The following is a 13,936-nucleotide window of genomic DNA, read 5'->3' on the forward strand; positions in this document are numbered from 1 at the left end:
AGTTTCTCCTATACTTTTACAGAAGTCTATGTAAAACTACGGCCACGTTAAGAAATCAAGCAGATGGGCCAAAACTAAAATGTCTCAATAATATGGACATTTGAATTAGCTACATAACAGCTCTATTTTATCTTTAATTAATTTATAGAGGAGGTATTTTTGAAATTTATATAAGCTGTCCCCCAGTATCTGAGGATTGGTCCCAGGAACCCCCTGCACACCCAGATTAGCACATGCCTGAGACCCTGATGTAGAATCACAGGTATTTGCCTAGGACCTGGCCATCTCCTCCTGGATACTGTGCCATCTTTAGATGATGCAATCCCCAGTACAGTGTAAGTGCTATGTGAATCGTTGCTAGACTAGGTTGTTTGGGGAAAAACTAATAGGGAAAAAAATCTGTGCATATTCCATACAGATGAGATTTTTCTTCCTGTCTTTCACCTGTGGTTGGTTGAGCCTGGGGGCGCAGGGCCAACCCAAAAAACAAAAGGAAGAGTGAGTTGTTGTCCCAAAGGGGGTCAGCCAAGGGCAACACCCGGGTGGCAGAGCTTTGTGGACACAGGAAGCTGGGTGGGGACCAGGTCCAGGAAGCCAGCAACGAGGAGAGGCAGAGCGGGCAGAGCGCAGAGGCCGTGGCACCAGGGCCTGGGCGTGAGTACCTTCTGCAGGTAGACGTGCTGCCAGTCGATGCCCTTGAAGAAGCCATGTCCTTTCACCTCCTGGGCACTGGGGAAGAGAGGGTCCTAAAGGTGGTGAGTATGCACTGGAGACGGGAGAGGTACTTTACAACATGTCGGAGTGACCACAGCTTTTCAGGACAGCAAGTAAGGACGCTTCTCTCAGAGCAGCTCAGGGAACGCCGTGACCTTGAGAAAGGCCTAGGGCAGTACCTGGAGCCCGTCCACGTGACCACTCATGGCCCGCCCACACCCCGCGGCAGGTATAGGTGTGTGACACCTCAAAAGCAGAACAGTAGAGGACACACACACATTCTACGTGCCTGTCAATGGCGATTCTGTAGCCATGAGAATTTAGCTTAATAAGAATTAAATTGGAGATCTACACATTTAAGAAATTTGTGGCAAATGTCTGCTGGTTCTGATAGGGAAAATGATGATCTTAAGCAGGAAACACTGACTTGGATGCAAACTAGAAATCTAGTGGTGGGTTGAGTGCCGAGCCCCTTCCTAAGCTGAAGAAACAAACTTCCTGAAGTTCATGGTCAAGACCTCCCTGACCCACAGCACTTCTCTGTCCATCTGTGTTGCAGAGCCCAGGCCGGTCCTCAGACACACCACAAGGGCCTGCCCAGGCCCTGTGTGCCTTTGGTGACGTCACGTGACGCCCAAGTCCTGTCTGCATGAGGCCTCATGTCCAAGTGCCTGCCCAGCAGCCCTGCATGGACCACGCAGCAGGTCTGAGGCTGCTCTGCCGCCCCCAGGCCACGCTCCTCCCACCCGGGCTGCCCTGCTGCCCCTCACTCCCCAGCTTCCCTGGGAACTTATGGCAAAATTCAGTGCCACACCCCAGTGACAAGGGCCCAGGGGACCTGGCCAGGGGCCACCTCTGGGATCCATTCTTCTACCTGTCTTCTTCCTCCACCCTCAGTTTCTGTGACCCAGCCTTCCTGGCTTTTCTGAATCACAGCCTGTCTGAGGCCCTCCCGCCCGAAGCCCTCGACCTACAAAGTTTTCCCACCATCTGCCCACCACTTTGCTTAAGTCATTCCTGGTCCCTTTCACAGCCCTTGTCCTCTCAGTGGTCTGTTTGCTGGTGCCGTCTCCACCCCACGTAAGTGCCAAGTCCATCTGGGCCCTGTCCTGCGGAGGCAGGGTGATGGGGCTGGCGCTCAGCGAGGGCTCAGGGGTCACCGAGTGGGGCGGAGTCCAGGTCACGGAGCTCTGGGCATGTCCACCAGAAGCCCTGGGGCTTTCTGCAGCTGTGCTATGGTTGGTGCCCTGTCACTAGCCCTAGACGTGAGCTAGACAGGCTCCTGGTTTCCTCACATCCACTAGCAACTGCCGAGGGCCGCAGGGGTGGCTTCTGGATCAGCCCTGCCCCTCCCACAGGCCCGAGGGACAGCAGAGCACAGAGAGGCAGACCCTCCCCAGAGGCGGCAGCCAGGGCCACCAGCTGGCAAGTGGGGGAGGGGACAGAGAGCAGGGACTGGGCAGAGTGGCCGAGCTGGGGTCTTGGGGACGGAGCCATGTGCTGACCTCCAGGTTCATCACAGAGGATGAGTGCGTGTGAGACACAGGGCTGGGGCACTGCTGGACACAGCTGGACACCTGCACACGGAACCTCCTGCCCCACACCAAGCCCCAAGCACCTGCAGCTGTCCTGGTGGGAAGGAACTACCCCCCACCCCCGTATGATTTGGATATGAGATATCCCCCAAAAGCTCATGTGTGCAAGAAGGCTGAGAGGCGAAGTGACCGGGCCATGACAGTCTTGATCCAATCAGTGGTTAGCCCCCTGAAGGGATTAACTGAGTGGTGACTGAGAGTGGGTGGGGGTGGCTGGAGGAGGTGGGCCCCTGGGGGCGTGGCCTTGGGTTATAAGTTTTATATCTGAGGAGTAGAGTCTCTCTCTCTCTGCTTCCTGAGGATCATGCGAGCTACTTCTCTCTTCCACACTCTTCCACCATGAAGTTCAGCTTCACCTCGGGCCCTCAGTCTATGGACTGAGACCTTCAAAACCATGAGCCTCCAAATAAACTTCCTCCTCCACAGTTATTCTGGTGGATCCTTTAGCCACAGCAATGAAAAAGCTAAGACAACCTCTGAAAGATTCTACAGTCAAGAAACTAAACCTGTTACTAATCTTTCAAAATAAATCAGTAAAAGGGTTGGAAATTTAAGTGATCAGAAAGTATAAGAAAGAGTCAAAGCAAAGATATGGATAATATACAAGATCAGGAGCAGAGGGGACCAGCCTAGAAGTCCCAGCATCCAGCCAATGGACTTCTGGGAGAAATGGAGGAGCGGAAATGTACACAAGTTAAACAAGACTCTCCCCTAAGCTGAAGAGCATGAGTCTTTGAGAGAAAGCACCTGGCGTCAGGAACTACGGGAGTTCCATACCACAGGGATTGTTCACTTGTACTCAATAAAGCAGAGTCTTCAGAGTTCTGGGGGGTTGCTAGTGACTGACTGTCCCGTGTCTGGCCTACATGAGTCATGTCTGTGGACGGCAGGAAGACAGTCTAGGTGAGACCCAGACACCTGGCCTCTCACAGCCCCTCTCTAAGATTCCTTGGGAACATGCTCCAGCTCAAACAGAGGGACCCAGAAAAGTACAGGCGAGGGATCAAGTCGATGGTGATTCAGACCAGGAGAGCAGAGCAGGGCGCCGCCGGCTGCAAGGAAGCCGACTGGCCGAAATCACGTGGTTCTCACTGGAGCTGGTAGTTTGTGTGCCATGAAGAAAACCAGGAAAAGTAAAAGCCCATGACTGTGATATCATCTCTTCATATACACACACGTCATGTTATATAAATAAATGTAAGGCCCATTACCAGACTACGTAGTTGCCTTATGGTATAAACACTATTTCACCTGCAACTTTTGAAATCAACCCATGCAAAGTGCAAAGGTTGGGATTCATTGTGATCAAAGAATAGGGAAAAGACAATAACAACTTAATTTGGCAAAAATAGAAAAGTACATGACAAACGAGGGAGAGAGAAGCAATCGATGAATGAAGAGAATGTCGAAGCCTCACTGTATACAGTCGGGACTCAAGAGATGCTGCTTGTAGTTGGTGAGAAAAGGCACCACTGGCTAAATCTATAGTTTAAAGCTACAAAGGTAAACAAAAGAGGATCCCAAAGTAGACTTGGACTCTTGGGAGGGGGCAGTGACCAGGGCTTTATTCTTACAGTGGGAATGGGACACCCTCAGTGGAACCGATAAATAAGGAAATGTGCATATGAGCATATTATTTAGCTAAATAAAACACACACAGTATTCAGGAATAATGAGCGCATACACATGCAGGCTACTCTGGAAATACAAAAATACACACACGTCACACACACACACACACACACACAAGTGACATACTGTCCTTTCCGTGTGAAGCCAGCCACGTGTGGGGACAAATCAGAGACTGTCTGTGTAAGCATTTCTCTAAAGCTTCCTCCCTGGTCTGACTGTTTTGGGGTGCTTTGGGGGAGGGGAGAGCACGTGAAGGAGACGGCCACTCCTCAGGTGGGCCTGGGAGAAAACGTGGGAGCCGGTCACAACATCTCAGTGCAAGACTGAGACAGTGGCATGCACCACGGGGACAGGGACTGCAAGGTGGCCGAGTTCATTCCGTCCTCCACCAGGCTGGCTCCACACCTCACAGGCTCCCGGCTTCTCAGTCACAGCACTCACAGAGCAGTGCACACACATTCGGTCCCCGCCTGTGGGGACAGAAGAGCTGAGCCTACCCGCTTCCGTGACAGCCCAGCCGCTGGCTCACTTCCCGCTGCAGCAGGCCCTCCAGGAGGGACTTGAGGTCAGGGGAGAAGGTGTCCGGGAGCTCCACGTTCTGGGGAGAGAACAGTGGCTCCTGGAAACAGCAGCCTCACACCCGAGGCCCCTGGGTCAGGACAGCACGGAAAACGGCACCCCGAGACAGGCAGCACGGGGGACAGAGCCCACCAGCAGGAGGGCCAGAGCGGTGGACTTGGGGGCCCCTCCTGCCCCTCTGCAGGCCCCTCCCTTTGTTGATTTTCTTGGTTTTGTACTTGACTTTCTGTAACTTTCTTCCACTGCTTGTTTGTGAGTCGTGATTCCTGCCTTGGGTCTACCTCCATTCCTTACCTTTTAGACATTCTTCTAGGAACGGTATCTCTGTCTGTTTATCTCACTCACAAAAGCCAAGTTTTGTGATTTTTGCATACTACACACAAATACTTCAAACTGTTTTACAGAATTTGTCCATGCTTTGTATGTACTTTATACCAATTTTATTTTTAATGGTGTGATGTCTGAGAGCCCTGATGCAGGTGAGGACAGACTGACTCTTGAGTCCCCTCACCATGATGAGGGTCATCGGGTCCATCTCATGCTTACCATGGTGAGGGTCATCCGGTCTATTTCATGCTTATCTTTGGTTTTATGTTGTCTGAAAGGGCTGTGGCTGTGGAGACAAAGAACATTCTATTAAAATATGGCGCCAGGTAACAGCACACGTATTGACTAACATTTGGGTAGAAGTATTTTGCCCTGCTACTGTTCATTCAAAACTGCAGAAAAGCAAAGCTCATGAGCATTGTTTCCAGAAAAAACAAAAGACAAAAAACCAAAATAAACCCTTGGGTCCTGAAGGAGCAGGACGTCCATCCTGCTTCTGGTGCCTGAGCCTCTGTGCAGCGCAAGTGCTAAATGCACTAAATGTGCATTTTCAGTGAAGACATTCAGAGGGAAAACGAGCCACCAGCAGGTGGTCATGAAAATGAAAGCCACCTGTGTAAATTAGTCACTGGGGTGCTTGAGACAGCCATGAATTCCGTGCAATTTTTTCAGCTAAACAAGATACTGTTTCTAAAACCTCCCTAGGACCTGCAGGCCAACGGCATGATCCAGATGGATGTTATTCTCCCTGGAAGCCAGCAACAGGAAGCCATCCCTCTGCTGGTGACAGCCATGGACCAGCCTGCGCCCCCCAGGGACTGATGACTCTGGGTGCCATCCCTGAAGAGCCCAGACCTTAGGCACAGAAGCCAGGTCCAGCTGTGACTCACTGAGCCCGAAAAACCCCCGCAGCTCCCAGTCCTTCTCCTGGAAGATGGGGACTGTGCCCTGCACCCTACAGGAGGAAGAAGGGACAACTGAAGCAAGGACCCCACAAGCAGCTGGCGGGGTAGAGGTGGGTAGCCAGCCCTCCCTACCAAGACGGGGCCCTTGGCAGAGTTCATAGATGAGGGGCGACACTTGGAATCTCGCGGGGCAGGTTCCCCTCACTCCGCCACGTGCTCAAGACTCTGGAGACGCTGGCATTGGAAGGGAAGCTTATCACTGGGTGACGCTTCTAAACATGCAAACTGCAACAGCAGAGCCCATTTGTGTCTTTGAAAATTAAAGAAATGACTTAGGCGAATGAAGTTACTTGTGGCAACACCCACTTGCCGAGTGATTTACCCTATAAATCATCTGTAAGGCAGCCGGGACGTGATCTGCGGGAAGCACTGTAACGTCAACTTCACGCAAAGTATCAGAAGGCGGCTGAGCACGTAAGTCAAGGGGCTTCTGAGAAAGAATGGAAATCCCAGTCCTCCTCGCGCTGCCTGTGCTACCCGTGAGCCGCTGCCCCACCCAAGCTCAGAAGTCACACAGTGACACTGAAGTCACATGGCAAACCACCTCTTGTCAAGACGAGCATGCAGCAGATGTCTCCTGCCTGCCTGCCCATGGTGATTTTCCCCTTGTGCGGGAGAGGGCACTGTGACGCCTGTGTGATTCCTTGTCACACAGTGAAAACCACAACGATGTCAACCACTTTAAAGCACTAATTTGGGGAAGAAAAAAAAAAAGAATCAAATTAAGGCAGAGTGGCAGCAAGCAGGCATGTTTAAAACAGATTTTGATGGGAAATACTTATTTCACCTTGTTTCCAAAGAACAAGGTGCAATTACTGAATTAAAAAGCAATTGGATACACACACAAAATACAATCTGTTATTTAGAAGATATCATGCTTTTTTAAAAAAAAAATTGAATTTCCATCATTCTCTTTTGTATCCATAAAAATATTCACATGTTGAGAGTTCCCAAAGCAAGGAAAATAGTTTATCTCATTGCATCAAGACGTCAGTCCCTGCTTGACGCTGGCCTTTCCTGCTCCAGTGTTCCCCGGCCTCTAAAAAGGGGTCCAAGGAAGAGCTCCCCGGAGCTCTGCAGGCTCCTGTTGCAGAGCTGAAGGACCCGCTGTGGCGCTGCACCCCTGCCAAGGTGGGGACGCCACCCCCAGCTCATAGGGGGGCTGACTGTCCTGTGACACTCTGAGGTCCCTGCCTGACCTGTCCCTGCCGCTGGGGTTTGGCCTCCCGGCTGACCCTGCTCTCTCTGCTCCCTGCATGTGGTGGGACTCCACCCCATGACCACAGGGCAGGCGAGCTCTCTCCAGAGGCGCACCTCGCTCTGGAACTTCCTCCCCAGCCTCCAGAAAGGTGAGAAGTGAGTGTCTTTCTCCATCCACCTCCCAGGCTGTGACATTCTGTCATGGCACCAAAACAAATGAGACAAGCTCGCATCCCCACCTGCACTTGACCCTCACGCTGGAAGGAAAGGGCTGTGCCCTGACCTTGCAGAGAGGGGCTGCTGGGTTCCAACGCCTTCTCTGTGCTAAATTTAAAAGCCTTTCTTGGGACCACAGGGAGGCTCGTAAGGGGACTGGAGTTCAAGGCGGCAGTGCCAGAAACACGGCCAGCACATGGCCCAGCGCTCCAGGTCCCGTTTATAAATAGAGCGACTCCCCGTCTGACTCAATGGGGAGTTATCAGGGCTGCTTTTCAGCTCTTCAAGCCGCTACTGCCGGAATGCTGAGAAGGTTGGGGCGTTCGAGTGGAACTCTTGATGCACATCTGTTTCCAGTGCATTCTTGATTATTCTTTGTGAACAAAGCCAAAAATTTGGATTCTATTTTGGAAAGTGTTAAAGAAAACCAACGATAGTAATAATCTCCATTCTGAGCGGGGCACGTGGTGCTCCCGGATCCTGTGTGATCACAGCTGCTCCCTGATGCAGGCGCTTTAAATAGGAGACAGTCACAGGCCTGCGACAGCCCCCAGCAGAGCCGAGTTCTCCCAGCACCACGTGCCACAATCTGCCAGCAAAGGGGCCACGTGGGACTGCGCCCACAGGCACAGAGGGAGTGGGAGAGTAAACGAGTCCCCCACACGAGCCGGGAAGTGGCGATAATGTTGTGGAAGCATCAGCCACGTTGGCTGCAGCCACTCATGGGCAATGGTGGGTTCAAAATCAAGATGATGAAAAACTCACGTCGAAAACTGACTTTAGAATACAGAGAGGACTGCAGGGGAAACTGGCTCTGCGGTCCAATGAGAGCACACTGGACCTGCAGCCAAAGCCTGCGGTGGCCATTCAAACAGGCCTCCTGAGTGAGCCAAGAGCAGGCTAAGGATTTATAACCTTCCCTGTTTCCATACGTGGAGCAAAACAACCCCAGGCAGGGCTCACCTCTCCCCAGGCCACTACCTAGGCTGAGGGACCAACAATCGGTGGTGACAAGCTGAGATGGAGGCCAGTGCCACTTCAATTCTTCTCCTTAACAGGCAACTTCAATCTAGATGAGGTACCAGCTGGCAATTCCACAGATTTGCAACACAGACATGTTTTCATACACCAGTGACCTTAAATATCTGACACCGCCATCCAACAATACGACATGTGCACTGCGACTTGCAGCACTGGTGTCCCAGGATGCAGGACCTCCCAGGCCCTGGAGGAGTCTCCACCAGATCCCCCTCCAAGTGCCTACAGGACTGCTCTGAGGCACCAGGCGGGGGTGGGGGTAAGGGGCACAGAGAGTGTCAGGGAGAAGCCACGGGACACACCTGCCAGCGTGAGAAGTACAAAGGCACAGGAAATAAATGTGAGAAAGACCTTTGGAGACACGGGTTTAAGCTCCCTGCACAGGGGTGAGAGGAGGGAGAAGGGCTCGATCTGGAGAAGCATTTCTTAATCAGCAGCTGAAGGCTTCTCTTCAGCTTCCCAGCAGAAGGCTCTGCCGGGAAGGGAACTGTGCTGTGCAGGTGGGTCTGCAGGTATCTCCAGGAGTGTCTCCAGGTGTGTCTTCAGGTGTGTCTATAGATGTCTCCAGGTGTGTCTTTAGGTATGTCTCCAGGTGTGTCCAGGTGTCTCCAGGCATGTCTCCAGCTGCAACTCCAGGTCGGCTGTGGCTGTTTCTCGAGGGTGCCAGGATGCAGAGGGGACAGGCCACCCTCAGCCAGCACTCCAGAGGCCCCTCAACCTCCTGCTCCATTGTTTCCTGCTGCGTTTTTCTCTGGAAAAGACGGCTCCCAGGGCTATGTTCTCCACAGCAGGAGAGACCCGGATGCCAGAGACCACTCGCTCGAGGTCCCTCCATGCGGCTGCTGCCTTGGTCTGCAGCTCAGGGGACAAAGGCCCTGTGTGCCGTCCTGCCTCCTAAGGACCCCAGCACAGGGTCTCGCTCCTGAACGGCCTTCAGGAACCTGGGCTTACTCTGAACCTGTGAGATTCCAGATGCTGGTTTGGGTGGCAATGCCACTGTCCTCCACAGGCAAAGCGCCCACACCCAGCTCGGCACTCGCCCGCCTCACCTCTCCACGTGGCTGCCTGACCCTCCTGCTGAAAGCCTGACTGCCCAGCCACTCCTATACTCAAGGTCTTCAGGGTTGGGGACCTTGGGGACCAAGGCCACACCCCCAGCATGGCATATGAGGCTGCGGGGTCCTAACCTGGTCTTCTCACCCTGACAGGGACTCACCATTCCGGGCAGCCATGCAAGACAGCAGCCTGCTCCTGCTCGCCCCCCATGCGGAACCTCTGCTCGTCCCACCCCCAGCCAGGATGCGACCCTGTCCATCCCACAACGCCCACTCACACACCACCTCCCACCTAGCCTGACATGACATTGGCCACCCTGCCAAGTTATGACGGGCCCCACTCCGTGCTCCTGCGGTGGCCCTATTCTGGCTCAGGGGCCCTCCAGCCTCCCTGCCTTCCTCCTCCCCTCCCCCACCTCCCCGGGAACCGTCTCTTGTATGTGTCAGGTACTCAATAAAAGTGCAATCCTGGAGCCAAACACATTCCCACGCTTTGATCTCAATGCTGTAGGTTTCTGTGAAGGACTTTGAACAGATACTATGGCATGAGGTCACAGTGTCACTGAGGACAGTCACCTTCGCCCTATCCTTCCTACACAGGGCAGACCACTCCTCCAGGTGGTGGCTCAGTGCTTGATGCCCAGTCTTGTGCCAATCTTGAATCCCCTGCCCTCTGTAGTCACAGTGGGCAAAGCCCTTCAGTACCACGACCTTGGGACGGGGGCGCCACTCTCTCCGGACCCCCGACTGCCAGGCGGCCTCTCCCAGCCTTTCCCTGGAAGACACAGTCCCTGCCTCTTTCACTGTTCTCCTCCTTCCCATCCCGTGACCTCCCTTGGGTGTCCCACCAGCCCAGACCCCCCACCACCACAGGAGCCCCCCCCAACAGAACACTTCCATCAAGCGCAACCAAGGGCTTCACAGGAAAGTGCATCTCTTCCCATGCGGCAAAGTTGAACTGTAGCCAAATACTAGGGGACCCACTTTATCAGCCACAACCACCCTGTTGGGTCATAAGGTCAACTCCTGTGCATCAGGCAGAGCCACAGCAGCCCCTCCCAGCCCTACCCTGGGACCACAGAAGCACAGCCCCAAGCACAAGGCCTTGCAGACTTCCCTGCTGAACCCGACCGTCCACTGTCTTCTCCCACACTCTAACCTGTCGCCCACTTTCCCATCAGCCTCAAACTCCCTAGACATAGATTCTGTGTTTTCATTCCGTCCCCAGCAGGGATCAAAACAAAGACTGGCATTGCCACTGCCTGCTGGCAGCTCCCCAGGGAGACAGGCTCTCCCCTGGGCAATGGCTTTCTCTGGTTTGCTTTGCATAAACTCTCTAATCAGGTCAGCTTGTCTGAGGACAGGAATTAAGCCCATCCAGGCTCCGCAAATAGGGTGATTCAATTACAGAACAACAGACCGGACTGCCTCAGCAATAACACGATTGTGGGTCCCCCCGGGGAACACAGTGAGCAGAGAAGGCTGGCTCATCAGGTCCCGAGGCCTGGGCTGGGGAAGGCGGAGTTGGCATCTCTTCAGATGTGCTGATTGGAGCAAGCTGCGCAGGTGCTCACTTAGGCTGTGATGAACAGGGTCAGCCCCCTGCAGGGCCAAGTGCAAAGGACAGGTGGCAGAGGGACAATCTTGACTAGGAAACTGTGAAGTGCTTTCTGCATCTTCAAAAATGAAGAACACAAAAGAGCTCTATTACAACTGAGCTCCAGGGCTGGGGTGTGGCTGGGGCAGGGCACTTGCCCAGCACATGAATCCCTGGGTTCCATCCCCAGGGCTGCAAGAAAATAAAATAAAATTGAATTCTCCACTAAAGTTGGCTAAAAGGTCTTTAAACATGGCAACATCAACATCGCTGTTCGACACAGGAACATCTTTGAGAGAACTTCCCTTTCAGAATCTTTTCCATTCTATCTTATTTGTCAGTTGGAACAAGAACTGAATATAATATTAACTATAAAAACTCAAAAGTGTGTTATACCCTCAAGAGAACCATGAGTAACTGGTTTATGTGGAAAAAAACAATTTACCCCATCTTCTTTAATATTTACATTTCAATACAATTCCAGAACATGAGCTGTCAATGGAAATACTTTGAAGCAGTCTTACTTTAGGTCTCCACGCAGTGAGGCTCCTGCATGGCTTTGGACCCCTGAGCTCCCAGGAGGGCAGCCCTCAGGCTTCCAGGCCTGGGAGCCCCACGTCATCTTTCAGAGTGAGATCACTGCGTGACTCTAGACAACACCAGGGTCTCCTCGTTTCCAAATATTGTGCATTTTCTTCCTGGGCTGCTAGGTTTCCAACTCAGGGCCCTGGCACACCAGGCCATCACTCCACCACTGAGCCTCACCCTCTGCCCAGAGCCTTCTCCAGTTTGATCCGGGTACATGGTGGGGGAACAGTTGCACTCACCCTCTCAGGAGTTTGAAGAGCATGCAGCCCAGGGAGAACCAGTCTGCGCTGCTGTCGTAGGCTGTCCCCTTCTGCAGCACCTCAGGAGCCATGTACCCATGGGTGCCCCTGGGGAGAAGAAGGCACCAGGTTATCAGGGCACCCCCGAGGATCAGGCTCCTAAGGTTCATAAGAGACACAGCTGTGACCCAAGACAAGGCCACCACTGTGCATCCAGACCACGCCCAGAGCCTCTAAGGGGAAGTCCACCTTCTCTGTCTTCATTAGCGTGTGAATTCATAGGAACAGTTCACACAAGCGGATATGGAAGTGGAGCCCCAGGGCCTAAGGGGTGAAATCTAAATCTCTTAGCTCTTCTCTCCTCCTGTCCTTGCTAGAGCTCTGCTCAGAGGTGCAGGGCGGTGTGGGGGAGCAGGGCTGGAGGCAGGAGGGAAAGGACCTGGCAGGTCACCAGGTCCAGTGCCCTCTCTGGGGGAGTGGGGTGGGGGTGGGAGCACAGCTTCCCTCCCACCCCCACCCCACCCCCAGTTCCCAGGTGGATGAGGCACATAGGGCTTTAAAATCTGCTTAAGGTCTGTAAGGCCTACCCTCTCAGCCTGCCTCCCGCCCTCCGCCCAGAGCTGAGCATGCGCAGCTCCACCGCGAGGAGCCAGGGGCTCCAGGGAACTTCTCCAGGACACAGCCAGAAAGTCTGAAAAGCCATTACGGGCACGTCCTGCAGCCCCCTCAGACTTCATAGATCTTCCTCATCGACAAAAGGGGTGATGAGATAACGCCCCACTCTCCGGGTGCCACGAGGATCGCAGACGGTGCGCACCTAGAGCAGCTCCGCGTTTCCCCAGTGGGGATCTGCCCTCCGCTCTAGTAGAATTATTTCAAATGCACTGACGCAGAGGCAGTGAGATCTGCCCAGGAAATCACCCCGGACCAGCAAGGATCCTGGGTCATCCCTGGGCCCAGGAGGCCCTGTCTAGGGGGAACATTTTGAAAGTCTTATGAAGAGGTGACAATGGGTGGAATTGGTCCCGTGGGCGGGTCCAGTGCAGGACCACGGAGCTGTGCAGAATGCGAAGGAAATCTCCACCAGGGCATCCAAACCCTTCTCTGGGAGGGTTTAATTTGAGCATTGCCTGGAAAGCCCTCTTGGTGACCTTTCAGCCCATAATTATCAGGATCAAGTCACAATCCTGGAATGGAAAGACATCTCCCAGGATAGAAAAGATGAACTAACACCCATCTCCGCCTCCCCAGCCCTCAGGGAGCACTGGGTAACTGACACAGGCTCCTGTCCCTGTGCCTTTCTGGTTCCCACGTGGCTGCTGCTAACGCTGCCTGCCGCTTTCTGCTAATGACCCGGACTGCCTTTAAAACTGGACCAGCACTTGAACTTGAACGCTGAAGACTCCACGAGAAGAGACAGCCATGGGTTCCTAGATAAAATAAACTGGTCCTCAAATTAGTCACTTTTCCTTTGGTTTTTTGTGGCTACCCCAGTTAGATGTGATTCTGGAATAGTCTTTGTTTCTGTCACTAAACAGGTGAAGTCTAAACACGGATCAGGAGGCTCAACTACAGTGCTAGTTTGTAGGTGGAGCAGCCACTAGATGAAGCCCAAGGGTCACATCTGCAGCCTTGAGTGGACCTGAGAAACGGGGTTCAGGGTGGACTCTGGCCAAGGCTCTTCCGCCCAGCACTAGGGAGATCTCTGCGAGCCTCAGAGCTCGCCACCACGCAGTGAGCTGGGCTGTGGCTTCAGACAGGAGAGGATTATGGTGCCAGCTCTGCAGCTTGCAGACCCATGACCTGGTCTAAGTCACCCACGTCCCCTGGTCCTTGACAAGCACAGGTGAAGAGCAGATAACAAAGCCCAGTTCGTGGGGTTTCCATGATGATCCTGCATTCAAGGCCGGGCTGGTGGGGCCAGGAACGCCCTGGGTTCACCACCCTCCTCCCACTTGTCACTTCCTGCACACATTCCTTGGGCTGCAGGTTCCAGGGCAGCGTCAGGTCTGTCCCGACCATATTGCTAGCAGCGGGCACCCAGCAAGTGTGGAATAGACACTTGTAGGGTCACTTAGTGAACTGGTCCTCACAAGGGCACAGGAGGCTACTGTCACTGTCCTCTGCTTATGGAAGAGAGAAAGGAAGCTCACACGTTGTGCAGGAGAAGCTGACTGGGGCCTAGTGGCCC

General features: G+C 53.5%; 1 protein-coding gene across 9 annotated transcripts in view; it reads right to left on the reverse strand.

Annotated features, from left to right (window-relative positions):
• LOC124081144 (beta-adrenergic receptor kinase 2) overlaps window positions 1-13,936 on the reverse strand; it is a 346,261-nt gene that overhangs the window by 241,352 nt on the left and 90,973 nt on the right. For all 9 annotated transcript variants that reach the window (XM_046427320.1, XM_046427319.1, XM_046427318.1 and 6 more), the window contains 4 exons: window positions 11,746-11,853; window positions 5,067-5,133; window positions 4,439-4,539; window positions 663-729 (listed from right to left, as the gene is read on the reverse strand). In XM_046427320.1, coding sequence (XP_046283276.1) covers window positions 663-729; window positions 4,439-4,539; window positions 5,067-5,133; window positions 11,746-11,853 — 343 coding nt within the window. The remainder of the gene's footprint in view (window positions 1-662; window positions 730-4,438; window positions 4,540-5,066; window positions 5,134-11,745; window positions 11,854-13,936) is intronic.

The sequence above is a fragment of the Marmota monax genome, unplaced genomic scaffold, assembly GCF_021218885.2.
Source record: "Marmota monax isolate L192 unplaced genomic scaffold, Marmota_monax_Labrador192_F-V1.1 WCK01_AAM20220418_F8-fsc00177, whole genome shotgun sequence".
Classification (NCBI taxonomy): domain Eukaryota; kingdom Metazoa; phylum Chordata; class Mammalia; order Rodentia; family Sciuridae; genus Marmota; species Marmota monax.